General features: G+C 38.7%; 1 protein-coding gene across 1 annotated transcript in view; it reads left to right on the top strand.

Moving 5' to 3' along the window:
- Rab18 (RAB18, member RAS oncogene family) overlaps window positions 1-21,740 on the top strand; it is a 40,050-nt gene that overhangs the window by 13,008 nt on the left and 5,302 nt on the right. The window contains exons 3-6 of the mRNA XM_057788002.1: window positions 9,702-9,763; window positions 16,189-16,261; window positions 17,825-17,943; window positions 20,363-20,429. Coding sequence (XP_057643985.1) covers window positions 9,702-9,763; window positions 16,189-16,261; window positions 17,825-17,943; window positions 20,363-20,429 — 321 coding nt within the window. The remainder of the gene's footprint in view (window positions 1-9,701; window positions 9,764-16,188; window positions 16,262-17,824; window positions 17,944-20,362; window positions 20,430-21,740) is intronic.

Raw genomic sequence — 21,740 nt, 5'->3', positions numbered from 1 at the left:
TCAAAAAATTCAAACTTAACAAAGCACCATATTAGGTCCAAACTCCCTGTTTTATAATTTTTTCCATCCTCAGTTGACTTATTATTATTTTTATTACTTTTCTCTTTTTTGGAATATATTATTGCTTTATTTTGTTACCGGACAATTCAATACATGTCCATAATATTTTCTTATATTACTTTTCTCTTTAAAGACTATTATTTTAAAACTATTTTTATAAATGTCTATATCCTTTTCCTTTTTTTTTCCTTAAGCCTACTCACATTGTTAAATATACTGTAACCATTTTTTCTTCTGTCTGAACCTGCTTTACTGAGTATCTGTAACCTTTTCTGTCTTCATGAGCAAAACTTAAACTGCTGTGTATCTTAGCTTATGGTGACTGGTGGCTCAAGCCTGCTGGTAGCAGATGATGCAGTCCTGTACGGTGGCTCACATGAGAGGCTATGGGACTTAGCAACTGCATTCAGTTCTGTTTTTCTGTGTTTGGAACCTTTTTAAAGCCTTTTCAGGTCTTATGTGGAAATATGTGGACCTCACATTAGATGTCATTTGTATTTGGACTTTCTCTTTGGGACCGTGGACTCCCCAGTAATGGGACACAGACTTAACATTATGAAAACTCAACCGACAGCTTAGGCTTCTTTCTAATTAGCTCTTAACCCATTCCTATTACTTTACTTTCTGCCTTGTCACTTTATTACCCTGTCTCCATATTTCCCATCCTGCTTGATTTGAGTCTCTTGGTATCGCTGCCTTCTTCTTCCCAGAGTCCTCTCTGCCCCGAAAATCCTGCCTAGCTATTGGCCATTGAGCTTTTTATTAAACCAATCCAAGTGACACATCTTTACCATGTACAAAAAGATTATTCCTCAACCTAAAGCAGTGGAGTATAAAGCTACTACAATGGGAAGAAGTAGAGAAGATGCCACATTGAAGAATTCAGAGCCAGTACGAAAGGCTTCATAAGATGAGGCCCTGCAAGTCTAGACCTCTTGTTGATGAGAACATGTTTGGAGTGATGAAGCTGAGGAGCTATACAAACAAGCCATGCCTGCAGAAAATGTTATCTTCTATCAGTGAAGGAGATGATTTCATTTCTAACTCCAGTGACTGTTGAGAAGTGATATACTTGTCTTTCAGATTGTTACTGTTTTTGTTGTTGTGTGGAGTTTGGTTATGGTTTAATTTGGATTTCTCTGATAGCTACTGATGTTGATCATATTAAGTTCTTATTTGTTTCCCTGTCCATATATGTGTAAAGTATCTGAGTCTTAAGTTTTCTTGTTTGTTGGGTTGTTTTCTTTTTTTAAAATTCATTTTTGTTTTATATGTATTTGTGTTTTGTCTGTACATCACTTGTTTATAGTGCTGGCAGAGGCCAGAAGAGAACCTTCAGTTCTTTGGAACTGTTGTTAGTTGATATGATAGTACTGGGAACAAACGCAGATCTTCTCAAAAAGGAACATGTGCTCTTACCCATGAAGCCATCTTTCCAGCCTTTGTATTGTTTTCTTAATGTTGAAATTTGAGAGCATTTTTTTTAATATTCACCATGTAAATTTTGGTAGGTGTTATTTTCTTTGTACATATTTTAGATTCACTCTTATCACTTTTCTAATACTACATTTCTAAGTGCACAAATTTATTGCAGTGAAAGTGTATCAACTTTTCCATTTATGTATAATGACTTTGTTGGACCCTAGAGTCCAATTACCAAGGGGGAGTCGCCCCAAGGAAATACTGCCACACCACAGTTGATGTAAAAGAAGAGGATTTTAATTCTGTCATGACAGGGTCACTCAGCATTCAAGCCAAGGACCCTGAATAGCTAGTACAGGCTACTTTTAATGCAAAAAGCTACAGAAACAAGGGGGGAGTCTGGGGGTTGTTTTCCATCCTAACTGTATCTGAGGAACTGAGTCAATATCTCCTGACCAAGGCCAAGGAACTGAGCCAACATCTAAGGGTTATCTTGCCCCAATTCCAATAACTGAGTTCTATCTGGAGAACGTCCACAAGGACACAGCGAGATAGAAAATCCCCAACATTTCAGTACGTGCACGTGAAGTTGTGAGGTCCTTGGTTCCCAGGGGAGGGGAGCACTACTGCTGAGAGGCCTCAAGAGTTGTCAGAAATGGCATCAGAGTCATCCTAGAGTTTTACAACTTCAGTATTGTTTTCCTGCTAGCAGAAGGCCACATGTTTTGTTTTTCTTTTTCTTTTCTTTTCTCTTTTTTTGGTGTGGGTATTTAGTTGTTCCAAAACCACTGGCTGAAAAGAATCCACACTAAATAGCTTTCCTGCCCTTATAAAAATATCAGTTGTCTTTAGGTATCTCAGTGTATTTCTGGATTGTATACATCTGTCCTTATGTTAGTATTTCACTGTCTTCCTTTATGTAGTTTTGTAATAAATCTGTAAATTAGCTGTTCTTAATCTTCTAATTTTTTTGCTTCTTCCAAAAATGTTTGAGCTGTTTTGGTTCTTGTAATGGAAAAATTAAAAATTGCTGTGGATCCCTGCGTAGCTTGCTGTGGGATCCCAGCGGGCAGGCAGTGGACAGGGGTCCCGAGAGCAGCCAGTCCCAGGCAGGGTTGGCTCATGAGGCCACACAGCAGGTCTCCGAAGGTGAGCCATGTGGGCAGCAGGTGAGAGACAGACAGATAGGCAGAGTGAGGCTGGATATTTATTTAGTGGTTATGGAAGGGAAGGGAGAAGGGCAGAGAGGGAGGGGGAAGAGACAAAGAAAGAGAGAAGGGAGAGTTGGAAGCTGCCTCTCTGAGAGGGAGATGGAAAAGAGAGAACTCAGGCTGGAAGCTGAAAATCAGCTTGCCTCAGTGGATGGGGGAGGGAGTGGGCATGGCTTGTCTCTTAAAGAGGCAGAACAACCATTACAGTTCTTAGAGTGGACTTTAGAATTGGTTTGTTGATTTTTAAGTAGAAAACTGCTGGGATTTTGATAGGGATGGTGTTGTGTCTGCAGGACATTTTTGAGAAGGATTGATTTTTAAAGAATGTTCATTTCATAAGCATTAAGTGGTGACACAGATTTATACTCACAACTGTCGGGGGCCAGCCTGGACAAAAATACCTTTCTCCAGGGTGCAGGCGTGGGAATGTAGAAATATAGTAAAGAATATGAAGACGCCAATGAAAATAATAAAATGCAGAAATATGTAGGATAGTATTGGGAGGGAATTCTTCAGTGAGTATTGAAAATTCGCCCTTGTTTAATTTCCGACTGGTTAATATATCCCTGACCCCAAAAGGTAGGAGTAAAACAAAAGACTGCATTAACATAACAAATTGAAAGTAGCATGCTACACCCCTCGCTCATGCCCTTGACTCATGCCCTAGACCAAACACTCTGTAGGCAAACCACTCCCTGGGTGGAATTCCAAGTTATTTCCATAAAGGGAACTGGAACTTAGTTGGATCCTTAGACTTTTGTTTTAGGTTGGAACCAACTACTTCCCTATTTCAGGAGCACAAAGTCTGGCAACTAGCCACACCTGTTGACAATAGTTTTTGCATTACAATTCATAGCAGTAACAAAATTACAGTTACAAAGCAGTGAATGGTTGGGGTCACCACAACATGAGGAAATATTGTGGTGATTAAGTATTTTGTTGTCTTATTGTATTAAAGGGTCATAGCATTTGGAAGGTTGTGGACCACTGCTACATATTTGTCTATACTTATTACTTTCTATTTTTTAAAAAAAAATATGAAATAACCATGGAAATAGGTATGAAGTTCTAGCTCATTGTGGTTTTTAATAAGTATGCCACTAATAGATTAAATTAAGCATATTTTTTAATTCTTTTTTAATTAAAATTAAGCATATTTTTAATATGGTTATTGGCTATTTATGTTCTTTGCAGACATGTCTATTGAAATATTGTGGTGATTAAGTATTTTGTTGTCTTATTGTAGAGGTTCTTAGACTTGTGCTGGATTTTCATCTCTTATCAGATACATGATTTGCAAATGTTTTTCTCTATTGTGGGGATTATCTTCTACATCTTGGTAATATTCTTTGATGTCATTCCTTTATGGGATTAGTTTTAACAGTTTTGTGTGTTCTCCAGGATTTTCTGCAGATAGGATAGTATTATCCACAAACAATTAGATTTAACATCCCTTCTCCCATTTGGATACCTTTTTGTTTATGATATTCTTTCCATGTGACTCTGGCAATAATTTTTTATTACTTTGTATAATGATGAAAGTGGTAAAAGTTGGTGACATTGTGTTTTTACCTTTGGAGAAAAACATTCTATCTTTTACCATTGAGTATGTTAGTAGCTGTGGATTTGCTTCAAAGATATAAAATGCTGTTTTGGTTTGAATTGAGAATGTCCTGGAAAGTTATGTGGTTAAGACATGGTTTCACCAGATGAGCTGTTGGGAGGTATTTAGATCATAAGGATTCTGAACTGATCAGTAGACCTATATATACTGATAGAATCACAATTAGATGGTGTTGGGAGATGATGGGACCTTGCAAAAGTAGGAAAGCAGGCCACTAGAGGACTATATCTAGTCTAGTCTCCTTTGCCCTTCCCTCTGCTTCCTGACTGTCTTGAGCTGAAGGACAAAGGTTCTACTACATGCCCCCTAGCATAATGCACATCTTCAGTGACTGACTTCTATGAGGCTAAGTAACTTGACCCACCAGAACTGTGAGCCAAATGAAATGTTTTTTCACTTTAAGTTGTTGTGTTATAACAGCAATAGAAATCTGACTAACAGAAATACCTTTGTCATTCTGAGGAAATTTCCTTCTATTCCTAGTTTGTTGATTTTTTTTTTTGATTATGAAAGTGTATTGAATTTTGTCCAGTGCCTTTTCTGTGTCATTTAAAATGATCATGCACTTCTTCTTTGCTAATGTAGTATTATTTTTATTCAGTCATCCTTGCATTCTGTGAGTAAACTTGATTGATTACTGTTTTTATGTTTGAAGATTTCCTATTTCTTAGAGTCAATTTTTGGGAAACTGGGTTTCTAAGAATTTGTTCATTCATCTGGATTATCTAACTTGTTTTCCAACTTTTATTCAATTATTTTTTCCTTCTCTAAAATTAGCAGAAGTTGAGCATCACTGCTCCAAAAATGTGAAATTTGAGTCTATAGCTGAGCACCAACGTGATGATGGGGTTGTTATGGAGGTGGCCTGAAGTCCAGGAATCTTAAGCAAATCTGTCCCAAGTGTTTCAGATAAGGGTTACCCAACCTGTAATACTTAGAACTTACTTTCTTTTTTTCCCCCAAGACAAGGTTTCTCTGTGTAGCCCTGGCAGTCCTGGACCTTTCTCTGTAGGCCAGGTAGGTTGGTCTCAAACTCATAGAGTTTGCTTCTGCCTCCTGAGTGCTGGGAATAAAAGCGTGAGCCACCACCACTTGGCATCAGAACTTTCATATTGGATTTTTTTTTTTAAATTTGAGCTTTGTCTTTGTTAGTCTGGTCTATAACCTTGTTGATCTTTTCTTTTTAAGTCATAAAGCTCAGCACCTTAATGGAAGAGAGTAGTCAGAATGACCTGCCTTATGAAATGAATAGGTGTAGAGGTCAGCCACATGGTGGTCAGGGAGGGACACTTTAGAGAAAGAGTGTTAGCGAAGGCCATGTTTATTTGAAGGAATAGAAGGAAAAAAAGAAGTTCTGCCTTCCTGCATAATTGAGAAAATGGGCAGTTACAGAGTTGTCCTGTTATGACCCTGAAAGCTGTAATGGGGGCAGGCATTCTGGGAAGGAGAGGCACATTGTCTTATTAAAGGGATAATTACTCTGCTTATGTCTTAAGAATGTCTTAAGGCCGGGCGATGGTGGCGCACGCCTTTAATCCCAGCACTCGGGAGGCAGAGGCAGGCGGATCTCTGTGAGTTCGAGACCAGCCTGGTCTACAGAGCTAGTTCCAGGACAGGCTCCAAAACCACAGAGAAACCCTGTCTCGAAAAACCAAAAAAAAAAAAAAAAAAGAATGTCTTAAGGTAACTCTGCCTTCCTAGAGTGATCTCTTGATCAGGTGATTGACATACCCAGCTAAAATGTTAGTTAGGTCTTGACCCAGGCCAGAGATTCCCTTGTATTTTCACTAAATGGGCCTTTATTGCCAATCCAACACTTTCCCCTTTTAAGAGGTAACCCTAATATTATTTAGGAATCAGATCAGAGCTCAGAGGCCTAGAACATGTCTGGTTTTTCTGGTCTCCGGTCAGGACAGGACCAAGGACATTTTTGACTTTTAGTCAAGAAACTAGTCACTTTTCTTTGGGGTCTTTTTACCCTAACTGCCTAGCTGTTTTCTACCTCCTGTTGTCTTTATTCCCTCTGAAGAGGTAACCCTAACTTCTATTAGTCAGCTTTCCTAGAGCTAGATGGGGGTGGTAGTTGAGATACACCCCCAATGGTCCTATCTAAAAGGTTCCAGAAGTTTATCAATTGTTTTATTTATATAGCTGCCAATTGTAGGGAGTAAAGGAAATTTTTGGCTGATGACTAGAAAGAGATGCAAGGGGAAAATAAAGGCAAAAGTTATTAGCATTACAAGTCTTAAGCCGGTAATCAGGAGATTCCAGAACAGAGGGTTTAAAGTCCTCATTAAAGGACTCCTCTGGGAGAAGCTGATTCTTTTTCTCTCAGTAACCATCACTTGTCTGTAGTTAGTTTTTGTCTCTACATATGTGATTCCCCAAAACTTCCCCTTTTCATATTGACTTGTCCATTGGTATGGCCATTGTTCGGTCTTGTTTATACAGCCATTTCTAGGAGAGCAAAAGACTTGCTGGTATTCTGGCTCTTACACTCTTTCTGCTCCCTCTTTCACCATATTCCCTGGGTCATAAATGCAGTAGCAGTGGCATAGATGTTCTCTGGGGCTGGACTTGCTGTGATCTGTTGAGTCCAGTTGTGCCTTTTTGTGATGGTCTCCATTTTCTGTAAAGAGAGGTTTTATTGATGGTAGATGATAGCTACACTTTTATCTGTGGGTATGAGGATAAGATTTAGAATGTGGTAAGTGAATGAAAAACGAAATAAAAGGAGGAGGGCCTGACTACTCCTAAAGTATGGAGAAGAATTTTATTGTAGATACAAAAAAGAAAGCAGGCAGAGGGAAGAGTCCTGGAAGAACTAGGCTGGTAGACGGCAGACTAAACCGGACCATGAGAGGCCAAATGGGGAAGGAGAGCAAGAAAGCAGCCGCTGACCAAGAGAGATGTCTAGGACAAGACCCTGTAGCAAAATGACTGGGGGAAGGGAAGTGGAAGTGCCAGCCCCTGGGAGGGAGTGGTTTAGGGCGGAGGGTGGGGTGAGAAGTGCTGGAAGGAGTCACAGGTAATGAGTGAGATTTATCTTCTTTTGAGACCTAACAGGGATTGTGCTGACCTAGCAAAATGGAGGTGCTAGATTCTTTTCAAAAGTCTATTACCTCTCTAGGCCTGGGAAGCTGATTAGGTTTCTAGTATATAGCATGATTTTCCTCCTGTTGAGTGGTTTTATTTATTTATTTTGTTTGCCATGCTTAGTCCTATGGCTGTGGAGTTTGTACTAGAGCGTGGGAATACAACCAGTGACCACTTCCTTGAAGAATAGTGATTCTACCTTGTGGGCGAATCCACAAGAGTCAGTTTTAAGGGCTATTAAAGATTTATTATGATCACTCAGGGACATACAACAAGGCAGAGATAAATGCCGAGGTCTTCCCTCCTGCCTTGCAGGACTGGGGTGTGGGGGGGATGGAGAGAGAGAGAGACAGAGAGACAGAGACAGAGAGAGCGCCCCTCCTCTTTCCTGTAGGTGTCACCAGACCAGAAGTACTGCCTCTATGGGGTCAGATAGCCCAAAGTCATGGGCAAAGCGAATATCCCCATGCTCCCTCCTCCATCAACTCTTTACTGCCTACTGTAGTTCCTCAATAAGGGGTGGGGCCTGGGGATTCCTGCATAGATTGGCTAGAAGAAATTTTATACTTTTGTTTTTCTTGAACTTTTTAATCGGCAGTGTCCTTTTATTTCTTATTGTTTGTTCTAAGCATAACTTGATCAATTCCTTTATTACTCAAGCTCATGTATGTGTGTGTGAGTTCATGCGCATATATGTCTTTGGATGGTTATGATATGAAGACTAAATATAATGCATATTTTTACATAAGTTGTATATGTAATGGATTACCAGAAGACTTCCAAAGATTACTGATATTCTAGTGTATTGTGACATTTTTTTAAATAAACATAAAGCTTTTTAGAAAACATTTAGTATGCTGGGTGTGGTGTCTCACACATTTAATCCCAATACTTGGGAGGTAGGCAGATCTGACTTGGAGGCCAACCTGGTCTTTAGAGTGAGTTCTTGGACAGCCAGAGCTACACAGAAAAATCCGGTCTTGGAAAACAACAACAAAAACATAAAAAGAAACCATTTAATATGAGGGGGTGCTGCTTATTTTAGTTGGCTCTATTGTGAATTAGTTGTGACTAGTTCATAGGATCTTGTTTCCTTCTGACCAGTGGAGTAGCCTACACTGATGATATTTTAAAGACATGTGGGCAGTTACTGTTCATTTGGGCCAGATGGCCTGTATCAGTTCCCTTTCCTGGAAAGGAGAGAATGTTTTGTGGCCTCATTTGATTTCTTATGAAGCCCTCTTTAGTATTCATAGCAGCTTTTCAGAGAACTTTGGGCCAAATTTCTTTTCACTTAGGAACACTAGTAGAGGGATTGGGATAAGTGTTTTTATACACATTAAAAAAATAATACAGTTGCAAGTGATCATTCACTAGGTTATATAATTCTTTCCCCTCCCAGCGGAAAAAGCTTTGAGTTCATAATACAAGGAGAAGTTGGCCCTTTTACGTGTTTAGTAGTTCCCTAGCCACTTACAGCTAAGATTGTGTTAGTGGTCGAGTTTGGTAGACAACACTTTTTTTTATTAATTTTAAGTTTTTGAGAATTTCATACATAAGTGTATTTACATCATTCTACCTTTTCCTCTACAATTTGTCCATACCCTTCCCATATCCCCTCCTGAATTAGTGACTTCTATACTTATTATTGTTACATGCCTCCCCTCCCCAGCCTACTGAGTCCAGTCTGTGATACCTGTATGCACGTGTGTTTAGGGCTGACAATGTAGGATTGGGAACCTATCAGAGAAGTGTTCTCTGAAATAAACTGATTCTCCCTCTCAGCAGCCACTGACTACCTATAGTCTTCATTAGGGATAGGGGCTTATAAAATCTTACCTGCTCTGTGTTGGTGTGTCTGTGTGGTGCAGGAGCCATATTGCTGACTGTTGATGGGTGTGGTATCCTTATCATGGGTTAGACAATACTCTGAACAAAGGTTCATAGAGTCTTTGAAAACAGCGGTGATCCATAATCAGCAAAATGCACTCCTCTTTGGATTAGCACTTCAGTTGTAGCTGCTGGTTGTCAGTATGTATTATGATCATCTCAGCTGAATTTGAGTTTTCCTTTTCTGGAGTACAGGTAGGTATCTTGACTCCTAAAGCCCTTCCTATTTATACTATAAATCCTGAGCTGTCCTTATTGATAACCTTCAGCTTTCAGGTCTACAATTTTCAGAATTTAGGCATTTGAAAAATATTTTTCCTTTTTTCTAGTTTTCTTTATAATTTAAAAATTACATATATTTTATTGGATGACTTAACCCAAATTTTCATTTCTTCAAGGTGTTGACTTTAAGGTGAAAACGATTTCAGTGGATGGAAATAAGGCTAAACTTGCAATATGGGTAAGAATTTTCAAAATGTACCTTTTAAAATTTTATTTTGTTTATATGTATGTCTGTATGCCATGTTGTACAGGAGATATAGAAGGTTATAAGTTGCCAGCTATGGATGTTGGCAGCCCAATTTGAGTCCTCTAGAGGAGCTGTGTTTTAGTTAGATTTTTTATCGCTGTGAAGAGAGGCCATGAAGGCAATTCTTTTTATTTCCTTTTTTTTATTAAAAATTTCTGCCTCCTCCCCGCCTCTCTTTTCCCTCCCCCCTCCCCACTCCCTACCCCCTACACACCTCCCTCTCCCTCTCCAGTCTGAAGAGCAGTCAGGGTTCCCTGCCCTCTGGAAGTCCAAGGTCCTCCCCACTCCATCCAGGTCTAGGAAGGTGAGCATCCAAACTGGCTAGGCTCCCACAAAGCCAGTACATGCAGTAGGATCAAAACCCAGTGCCATTGTCCTTGGCTTCTCAGCAGCCCTCAGTGTCCGCCGTGTTCAGAGAGTTCGGTTTTATCCCATGCTTTTTCAGACCCAGTCCAGCTGGCCTTGGTGAGCTCCCAATAGATCAGCCCCACTGTCTCAGTGGGTGGGTGCACCCCTCATGGTCCTGACTTCCGTTCTCCCTCCTTCTGCTCCTCATTTGGACCTTGGGATCTCAGTCCAGTGCTCTAATGTGGGTCTCTGTCTCTATCTCCATCCATCGCCAGATGAAGTTTCTATGGTGATATGCAAGATATTCATTAATATGGCTATAGGATTGGGCCCTTTCAGGCTCTCAGCTGCCCAAGGACCTAGCTGGGGACATCTCTCTGGACCCCTGGGAACCCCTCTAGATCTTGGGGGAATGGGATAGTTGGGATAAAGGAAGGGTGGATATGGGAGCAGGGAAGTATATATCTTAATTAAGGGAGCAATTTTAGGGTTGGCAAGAGTCTTGACTCTAGAAGGCAATTCTTATAAAGGAAAACATTTAATTGGGTCTGGCTTACAGTTCAGAGGTTTAGTCTATTGTCATCACGGCAGGAAGCATGGCGGCACATAGGCAGACATGTACTGGAGAAGGAGCTAAGAATTCTACATCCAGATCAATAGGCAGCAGGAAAAGAGAGACTCGCTGGGTCTGATTTGAGCATCTGAAACTTCAGAGCCATCTCCAGGGACACACTTCCTCCAATAAGGCTACGTATTATAAGTACCATTCCCTATGAACCTATGGGGGCCATTTTCATTCAAACTACTACAAGCAGCTAATGCTCTTAACAGCTGAACCATCTTTCACACCCACTAACATATATTTTATTTATTTAATTTCTATTTTAATTTTATGTGTATGGGTGTTTTGCCCGCATGTGGAGTTACAGATAGTTGTGAGGCATGATCTCTCCAGCTAGTACTTTGTAACAAAGTAGAACCTGATTTTGTTTAGTGTTCTAGAGGTAAATAGACAATTTGTATTAAATAACTTTTCTTGGGAATTTGATACTACTTAAAGTATGTACAATAATGATAATTGCATCTTATAACTAATTTGACAGAGGCTTTTTAAAATTTTTTGAAATGTTGTATAATGCCTTCAGAATATATTTTGAGTTTTTAAAAGTTTTGAAATGTATAGCACCTTCAAAAATAGAACAGAGTATTAACATTTTTCTGTAGTGTGCCAGGAAGGTGGCGGTTGTCAGATATGTCCCATCACGGTGTGTAAAAGAGAACTGCTGTCCCGGACGCTGTAGCAGGCTGAGCAGCAAGTGCTCCTGGTTGTGGGGTGTAACTCGTCCTCCTGAGGTTTTCTGAACTTTTAGTCTACTTGCCTTTCCCAAGTGTGTTTAGTATCAGTAAGAACAGTAATGCCTAACAGAAAACGTTCTGAAAAATGTCATTTGTATATCTTAAGATATTTTGAAAAATTTACAAATCCTGGCGTTTGTAGTAAGTCGTGGTTTTCCATGTTTTCGTGGTTGGATTGTTACCTCTTTCTGCCCTTGCTGCTTACTGCTTTGAGAGGTAAACTCTGGAGAAGATTCAGACCCGTGGTTGCAGGGAAGTTTTTTTCTCCTGAGGAGAATTGTTTTTGTTTTGTCTGTATCTAGTTCCTGATTTATGAAAAGGCTAATGGTATTGTTGAAGGGGCATCTTTGCCATGGGCTTATCTATATTTTTTAAATATTGTTTTCCCCGTGACCAGAACAATAATACTGGACTATTCTAAAGTGTAAACTATTCTATCCAGTGTAAAATCAGTGTATAAAAAGTTTAGTTTATCTTTAATTACTGTTCTTGTAAATACCTAGGCATGTGATGATATATTATGCATATACAATATGCCATTTTGCAAAGGACAGAGTGTTTTTTGTTTTTAACCTGTTTTCCTCTTTGTCTTACTCACCTATTTGCATGTGAACTTATTTCCGTATCAGTAAAGATAGAGGTGCATCAGTTTGAGTGGCCTCCTAATGTTCCGACCCATTGCGTGCTCTAGTTTAGTTCTAGCAATTTCCAGTCAAAGGTATTTGATTTGATAACAGTTGTCCACAAAGATAACTATTTTTTCCATAAGCATCCCACTTTCTGCATCTGCGTGTGCTCATCTAGTTATTAGGGTTGTAAGGCTAGCAGCAGAAATGGTGGCTGAAAGAGTGTGGAGACCAGATACTGTGTTTCACTCCCACGATCATATTGCCATATTCTCTCTTCGAGATTTCGTGTTAAGCATTACCATTCTTCCTCATTTATGTCTCTCTAATAACTTTTTTACTTATATTTGTATTTCTGAGTTTTTTCTGATCGTGATCATATTTACAAATGGATTTACTTCTGTTCATAGTCCATTTTATATTAGCGTTTGTTTTTTCCATGATTTAAAGTCTTTATATAAAGAGTTATGTTATTGTAAATGTATTCTTACATTTAAGGACTGGAAATTTCTTCCATGCTGGTTTTTTATCTTCATAATGTAAACAGTCACATCAGATAGATAAATTTTAAAGTTTTCTAGGTATAATAAAGAGATTTTATGATTCCTGGTTTTTTTTTTTTGATGCTTAAACAATTTATTATCTGTCTGTTCTGTTTACTTTCAACTGAATTCTCACTTACTATAGTAAAGGACTATTTTGGAAAAATAAAGTGTTCACATAGTAAAAGTGTTAGCTCTTTGCTTGCTATGTTCTCTACTCTTTTGTAAGGTAAATGTGTGCTTATGTTCTTATGCATGTGGGTAGCCCTGACTCTCTTGTTGTTTGTCACACCACTGCAGTAATATGGAATGGGAAGGAAACTTATGGGATTCTCTTATCTTACCAAAGCTTTGTAGTATTTACTTGATCTGGTCATTTGTTTTCTTTATAACATATGAGTCTCATGTCATATTTGGGAGAGAGGTGCTTCGAGACAATATTAGAAATGTCTGAGTCCATAGTTTATCCTAATTTCTGCTAGTTTTTTTAAATAGAAATACAGTGAGTGAATTCCTCTCCTCATTAGCTACATAGCCCTGCCCCCACTGCCTCCAAAGTGCACACTCACTATGACACATACGGCCTTTGGGAACTTGTTTTCTCCTCTTTTCTACACCCTTGTCTCACTTGGACGCTCTGAATTCAGTTATTTAGCCTTTCTAGGGCTTTTTCAGCCCTTGGGTTTAATCCATATTTGTTTTTAGTAATCTCTAATTTCCTTACCTTACTCCATTAGAAAAATATAACCTAGGATACAAAAGGACTGGCCTCTTTCATCTGAACAAAGATGTCATATACTTTACATTTATTTCTGGTTTTAAAGATAAACACAAGCAAAAGCTTAATGTCTGACTATTAAGTTCACAGTTATTATAAATTCTAGTCTAATGCTATGGTGCAAGAAATTATCATACTAAAATGTTTGTATAAATGAATCAAAAAATGTTAAGATTTTAACATCTGGTCTTAGTTAAATTTTCACATACAAATTGTCAAAATTACTCTCACATACAAATTATGAAAATTACTTGGTGTGTGTGTGTGTGTGTGTGTGTTACTGTGAATGAGTGAGGGCACACAAGTGCCACAGCATGCTTGTAGGTCAGGAATTAACTTTCCAGAATCTGTTACCTCCTTCCACCATGGGATCCCAGGATCAAACACAGCCAGCTTTTACCTCCTTAGCCATCTCAGCCCAAAAGCAGTTTTTGAAGTTGTTTTTAGAGTTCACACTAGAATGCCCTATGCTAGATCTAGAAATTAATTTACTGGAATTTTTCTGTTTCATAACTAATCTTGTGGAACAGTTTTGAATGGTGAAACAGTGTTGCTAGTGGTAGCTTTTTCTTCTGTTCCCTTTCTCTTTCAAAACAAAAACAAAGATAACAATAAAAATTTTAAAAAACCTGGAGTATTAAAATGCTTCTCACAGTGGAATTCTGAGAATTTTAGTATTGTGGATATTGAGTATTTGAATGCTGTTATTTCTTTGTATGTAGGTAAATTGCTAGAATATGTTTCTTATAATAACTTTCTTTTACAGTACAATTTTTATTTTATGTCGTATGAATGTTTGCCTGCATATATTCTGTGTACCAAGTGCATACTTAAGTGTCCCCAGAGGCCATGAAAGGGCTTTGAATTCCCCTGGAACTGGAGTTACAGACTAGTGATTGACTGTATGGATACTAGAAACAAAACCCAGGCCCTCTACAAAGGCAGCAAGGGCTCTTAACTGCTGAGCCATCTTTCTAGCCTCTATTTCCTGGGTTGGAATGTCTCAGATAGCTGTAGATTTAAATTTTTGACTATTGGTAATATATACTTTCTTGGCTTTCAATGAAGTAGATTTCATGTGCGATTAAGAAGTCTTAAGCCTAACATGGCAGAAAACCTTTATTTATTTGCATTCTGTAGGAGTGTATTAAAACCAGTTGCATTCTATTGTGGTGGCAGAATTAGACACTTAATTGTTATTTAAAAATTGTATCATGGTTTTCAGTTGACTTCTTTTACAAATTTCAGTCTTGATCACTCAATGATATCTGTGTCATGATTATTAAAATAGTTACCTCTATCATTACCAATTATAAATCTGCTTTAGGTAGTATGTCTGCTTGATGAAGCTTTAGTTTATAAAATTGTTTTTAAAAACTTAAGCATGTATGCAAATTGAGGATTGTGAGAAGGAGGTTTTGTAAGAAACTTTGAAGCCTGAGGAATTTGAAGAGAGAAATGGGGTTTTCACTACAGTTTTCTAATCAGAAAGTTTAACCATGTCTTTATCTGAAATGTAGCAGAGCTAGGGGTAGTGTTCTTGCTGCTGTGAATCTGGGACCAATGATGGGACATTTCAAAGCTTTTTATGCTGGGAGTGGTTCTCCTTTTAAGTGTCTCTTGTGAGACGACAAATTTCCTCAAATACTCTCTGTTGTCTTACAGCATTCTCTTCTTTGGCCAAACCAAAAAAAAATAAAAAATAAAAAATTATTAATTCCAACTTGTGCTTGTCCCATGGCAAAAGTTGCTTTTGCACAGTGATTCTAGCAGCTAGATGAGGTCTGATGATGTCTTTACTTTCATTCAGGTCACCTTCCGTCAGCAGGCCAGATAGTAAATGTTTAATCCAGCCTTAAATTGGGCCATATAGTGATATGTATATGAATGGGCCTGGAAATATTAAGACTTTATTTAGTAAACCTTTCATTATAGTGAGAGTAGGTTATATAGGTTGAAGCAGCAGTTTGCCAGATGCAGCTCTACTGTAAGATCCTAAATACCTTGAAGCACAGTCCAGAGGTAATTTGTTTCTTCTTCTTCTTCTTCTTCTTCTTCTTCTTCTTCTTCTTCTTCTTCTTCTTCTTCTTCTTCTTCTTCTTCTTCTTCTTCTTCTTCTTCTTCTTCTTCTTCTTCCTCCTCCTCCTCCTCCTCCTCCTCCTCCTCCTCCTCCTCCTCCTCCTCCTCCTCCTCCTCTCCTCTCTCCTTCCCTGCTTCTTTCTCTCACTATAATACATTTTGTTTTATATATTTTATACCTTTTTCAAAAAGCATATCTTTAAAATCCCTTCTCTGAAATATGATACTCATATGTCTCACATCATAATAACCTAGGAAGATTGGGTTTTACTGTCCCCAACCTAGATTGCCAGATGGATTCAGTCAGAATCTTCAGGGATTAGACATAAACATTCCCAGATAATTTGATTGTGTAGCTGAAGTTACGAATCATGACTTTTAAAGAAATGTGTTTCATGTGTGATAAAATTCTTAAGCTTGTAATGGCAGAAAACCTTCACTTGTGTTTCTGTAGAGATGACCCAGTAGTAATTGATTTTATTTGGGTAACACTTACTAGTAAGTGTACATCATATTAATTTCTGAGTGTTTTTAGTGTTTTTTGACTTGCTTAAATATATTCAATAACATTGAAGATATGCTGTTTATGGTTTGCTTTACGTAGTAATAATTTATTGTCATTTCCAGGATACAGCTGGTCAAGAGAGGTTCAGAACATTAACTCCCAGCTACTACAGAGGTGCACAGGGAGTTATATTAGGTAAGTGTTTAACTTTAATATATTGTATAAAATATTGTCCATTGAAATTTCTAATCTAGGAAGATCAGTATCTTAATTTTCTTTAGGGCTACTTTTTTATGTGTATGTGTTCATGTGTATGTGCTTGTAAATTACAGAAAATTTATTTGATATTACTGAACATTAAAGTTAGCTTTTTTCGATTCTTTGTGTGGAAATTTACAAAAGAGAAGATCATTATCTTTGGTTTTAAAAAATACGTTGACAAGGACATAAATTGAAAATTAACCCACATCTGTCCTAGAGTATTACTGAAGCTAGTCTTCATTTATCAGTAAATTAACACTTGCTTCAGACTGTAAACAGAGTATTTGTTAGTAAGTAGAATTTTTTTTAACCAAAAGTAGCACTAAACACCATTAAGAATTCATAATAAATCAAAATTTAAAACTAGAATATTTGGTTTTCAGATAATGTGCTGAGAAGTTCATAGTCATTCTCCATTTGGGTATGTTATTTTTTAAGAGTAGCAAACAGTTTGAAACCAAACTCTTAATGATACAAGATGACACAAGACAGAAATAACAACAGAGGAAGCCACACTTTCACTCAATTTCTGTCCTAGTTAGGGTTCCTGTTGCTGTGCTCAAACACCATGACCAAAAGCAAGTTGGTGAGGAAAGGTGTCTTTGGTTTACTCCTCCACATCATAGCTCGTCATTGAAGGAAGACAGGGCAGGAGCTCAAGCAGGGCAGGAACCCTGAAGGCAGGAGTTGATGCAGAGGCCATGGAGAGGAGCTACTTACTGGTTTGCTGCTCATTACTTGCCAGCCTACTCTCCTATAGAACTCAGGACCATCAGCCCAGGTTTGGCACTACCCACAGTGGATAGGGGTTCCCCCTCCATAAATCACTAAGAAAGTGACCTACAGCTGAACCTTTTATTTTATTTTATTTTATTTTACTTTACTTTTGGTTTTTTGAGGCAGGTTTTTCTGTAGCCTTGGCACCTGTCCTGAAACTAGCTCTTGTAGACCAGGCTGGTGTTGAACTCACAGAGAACCGCCTGCCTCTGCCTCCCAAGTGCTGGGATTAAAGGCATGCGCCACCATCGCCCGGCTGCAACTGAATCTTATGGAGTTATTTTCTTTATTGAGATTCCCTCCTTTCAGATAATTGTAAATTGTGTCAAGTTGATATAAAACTAGCCAACACAAGAACTACACTTACATTTTTTTAAAGTTGCAAATTCTGATCCTTGTTTAAAAAGAGGTTCATAGATGTTTAAAGTCATGTAATATTTTGATATCTTGTTAAGATTTAGATTAAGATGCTTTATTTAGATAGACCTCAGCATTTTCAAGCTGTAGCTTTGTTGTAACCGATTGTCAGTTGCCACATAGGGTATAATGTTACTATGTGTGTTAGTGATTTAATTTGTTCTAAGTGTTCACTAGTAAGCAGTGAAGAATTAACAAAAACCAGACTTGCTTATACACTGTTAGCTTTTAGCGATTATCAGAAATAAGTCATTGCTCTTATTTTGTGTGATTTTTAAATTAGTGGCTTTGCTTTTATTTCAGTTTATGATGTCACAAGAAGAGACACCTTTGTTAAACTGGATAATTGGTTAAATGAATTGGAAACATACTGTACAAGAAATGACATAGTAAACATGCTAGTTGGAAATAAAATTGATAAGGTAAAAAGCAGACACTTGACATTTGGGTAGCTCTTTTTGGGGAGGGGTGAGGAGGAGAAATGAGATTTAAATACAGCACTTACTGCATGCTAAACATATATTCTACCATGAAGCTTCGTCCCAACTCTTTTTAATTTTGTCATGCTAACTTGTCCGGCTGGTCCCAGAATTAAAATCTTCTTGGCCTTTGTCTTTGTTAGGGTTTCTATTGTTGCGAAAAGACACCATGTCCACGGCAACTGTTATAAAGGAAAACATTTAATGGGACTGTCTTACAGTTTAGAGGTTTAGTCTATTATTATGGTGGGAAGCATGGCAGCATGCAGGCACACATCATGCTGAAGAGGCAGCTAAGAGTTCTACATCTTGAGCCACATGCAACAGGAAGTGAACTGTCTACCACACTGGGTGTAATTTGAGCATATGAGACCTCCAAGACCACCATCACAGTGACACACTTACTTCATTCAACCAGGCCACACTTAACTTCAACAAGGCCATAAACTCACAGTGCCATTCACTATGGACCAATCATTCAAACAAGTGAGCCTATGGGGGCTATACCTATTTAAACCATTACATTCTACTCCCTGGCCCCCATAGGCTTGTAGCCATTATATAATGCAAAATGCATTTAGTTCAATTTCAAAAGTCCCCATAGTCTATCACAGTCTCAACAATCTTTAAAAGTTCAGAATCCCCTTCAAAATCAAAATAAGAAAAACAGATCACATACTTCCAACATAGGATATACATTACCATTCCAAATAGGAGGATAATGAGGAAATACTGGACCAAAGCAAGACCGAAAACGAGCTGGACAAATTTTTAAACTGCATCTCCACATCTGATGTCAGAATGTCCTCAGACCTCCAGTTCCTATCAGCATGTTGATTGCATCTTGGGCTGCTTCCACTGTGGTAGCAGTTCTCCTCAGCCGGTGTCCCATGCCTCTGAACCCTCAACATCCTAGGGACTCCATGGCAATCCAAGCTTCACCTTCACAGCTTCAAGACACAGTGGCCTCTTTAGGCCTCCGTGTAGGACATCCTTGCCATGTGCCTGGCCTCAGCAGCTTTCTTTAGTTTCTGAAGAAGGTTCCATAACCTCTTCTGTCCTTGACTCTAAAGCCAGAACCTCTAGGCTGAAGCTACCCGGTTCTGCTGTTTGCTGGGGCTGGAACATGGCACCCTCATTCATTTCCATCTTCGTTAACTTTCTGGTTTTGATGGTTTCCTTCACTGCCTATGCTTGGCTGTCCTAGAACTTGCTCTGTAGACTAGACTGGCCTTTGTCTCCTAAGTGCTAGGATGAAAGGCATGTACTACCATGCCTTGACCCAAGTTGTTCTTTAATTTCTTTTCACAATTTGTCATGTTAGCTAGTGAGGTCTTGCCCTGAGGTCTCCAGTCCCTTTATTCCATTTAACATCAGGCTTTCCTTTAATCTGTTCATCTCCTTGAACACAGGACTTTTCTCCATTCCACTTCTTGGTACTCCTTAAGTTGTACATTTTGTATTTTTACTTTCTCAGCTTGCTTCTTTTCACTATAGCTCTTCATAGAGTGAACACCAATGACCACATGACAGGGTCTATACTAGGCCGTGTTGAGATTTCCTCTGCCAGAGGAATTAATCCAAAACTTTACCCTCAGGCAGACTTTTCGGACAAGGGCAAAACCCAGCCAGATTCTTCACCTAAATGTCATATGACTAGTTTCTAGGCCATATACTAACATTCTTTTCCTCTGAAACCTCTTGAGCCAGACCCCCACAGTTGAGATCACCCACATCACTGTCTTCCATGTTCCTACTAGGAAGGCTCATTTAAATCCCACTTAAAAGTGTTCAACTGCTCTTCTAATCTATAATTCCAAAGTCCACATTCTTTCAAACAAAACATGCTCTGGCTTATCACAGTAATATTTTAGTCCCTGGTACCAACTTCTTAGGGTTTTTCTTGCTGTGAAGACATCAAGACAACTGCTACAAAAGAAAACATTCAGTTGGGGCTGGCTTACAATTTAGAAGTTCAGTCCATTATCATCATGGGAGGAAGTGTGGAAGACAGACATGGTGCTGAAGAGGTAGCTGAGGGTTCTACATCTTGATCTGCAAGCAACAGGAAATGAACTGTCTACCACACTGGACATAACTTGAGCATATGAGATTTCCAGGACCACCCCCACAGTGACACACTTCCTTTAGCCAGGCCACACCCTTCCTTCAACAAGGCCATACCTACTCCAACAAGGCTACACCTTTTAATGCCATTCCTTGAGCATTCAAACACACGAGTCTATGTGTGCCATCTCTATTCAAACCACCACAGCCTTCTAAGTAGTTGGGAATACAGTCACACCCCACCACCCACACAGATGGCTGGCAGCTTTTAAAATTTGTTGCTTTTATCTTTTAGGAAAATCGTGAAGTTGATAGAAATGAAGGCCTGAAATTTGCACGCAAACATTCTATGTTGTTCATAGGTAAGTATATAAGTGGATCTTTTCAGTCTTAAGGAAAAATTTTGAAATGGTAAAATATATGCAGTTCGTTGTTGTCTAATGATATAAAATCTAACTGTAGCATGAGATTCCTTTTCTTTTGGTTGAAATCATAGAATATAATTGAATTACTCCCACTGGTATACAGGGCATTAGCACCATCTAGGAGCTTGGTACTAATAGAAATGCATCATCCCAGGTCGTAACCCAGTTTTTGAATTGGAATCTGAATTTTAGTGGTTCCTTGTATAGTTTTATGCATATTAATATTTGAGGCACAAGGTTGGCAAGCTAAAACATGAATCACTCCCCTGTATATTAAGTGCAGGCATGCTTATTAATTTATTTACTGCTTTTGACTGCTTTTGTAATACTTGAATGTTTGTAGTTCCCATCAGGCTATATGGCTCACAAAGCCAAAATTACTTAGTCTTTGGCTGCCTGCAGAAGTTTCTCAACCCTTTCTCTAGAAGAGTGGCCTGACTATACCTGAATTACCTCTGAACATTTTCTCTCTGCTGTCGTGGGACTAAAACTTTCTTTACAGTGCTCAAGCTCAGGCTGGAGAGTTAACTCAGCAGTTAATAGTGCTTATTACTCTTATAACAGATCCACATTTGCTTTCCAGCACCTATATAGGTGACTCACAGATCCAGGGAGATCCTTTGGCTTCTGAAGGCAGACAAGTTTACATGTGTGAACACAGGCACACACACACAAACAGTCATGTTTAAAAAAGAATTACCCACACTGATTCTGATGTGTCAGCAACTTTTGGAATTAGTGATCTAGTTATCTTGTGTTATTCAAATACTAGGAACTTGCAGGTGGACTTGAACATTTACATAGATGGAAGCAAGATGGTGTAAGTGGCTGGTTAGTTGCTGTTCTGAAGGGAATTGGATGCCACCTTTATTGTTGATTTGCTGCATGTCCCACATCTTCATGTATCTGTTTCCCCACTTTTCCAAGGAGCATATAGCATTGGACAGACAAATGCTTTAGCTTGCATTCTAGTGTGGAAAAGCAGGTTTAACAAGGAAGCAGTGCTGAGAAGGAAAGAATGGAAGAGAGAATACTGGCATGGTGACATAGTTGATCAGAAGTATCAGTGTACACATCTAGCTGCTGAGACAGTAGCAAGTATTTCTTTTTTTAAATTGATATTTATTGAGCTCTACATTTTTCTCCCCTCCCTGCCTCTCCACTCCCCCTTTCAACCCTCCCCTAAGGTCCCCCCAAGGTCCCCATGCTCCCAATTTACTCAGGAGATCTTGTCTTTTTCTACTTTCT

The sequence above is a fragment of the Chionomys nivalis genome, chromosome 13, assembly GCF_950005125.1.
Source record: "Chionomys nivalis chromosome 13, mChiNiv1.1, whole genome shotgun sequence".
In the NCBI taxonomy this organism is placed as follows: Eukaryota; Metazoa; Chordata; class Mammalia; order Rodentia; family Cricetidae; genus Chionomys; species Chionomys nivalis.
This window is presented reverse-complemented; position numbering and strand designations above follow the sequence as displayed.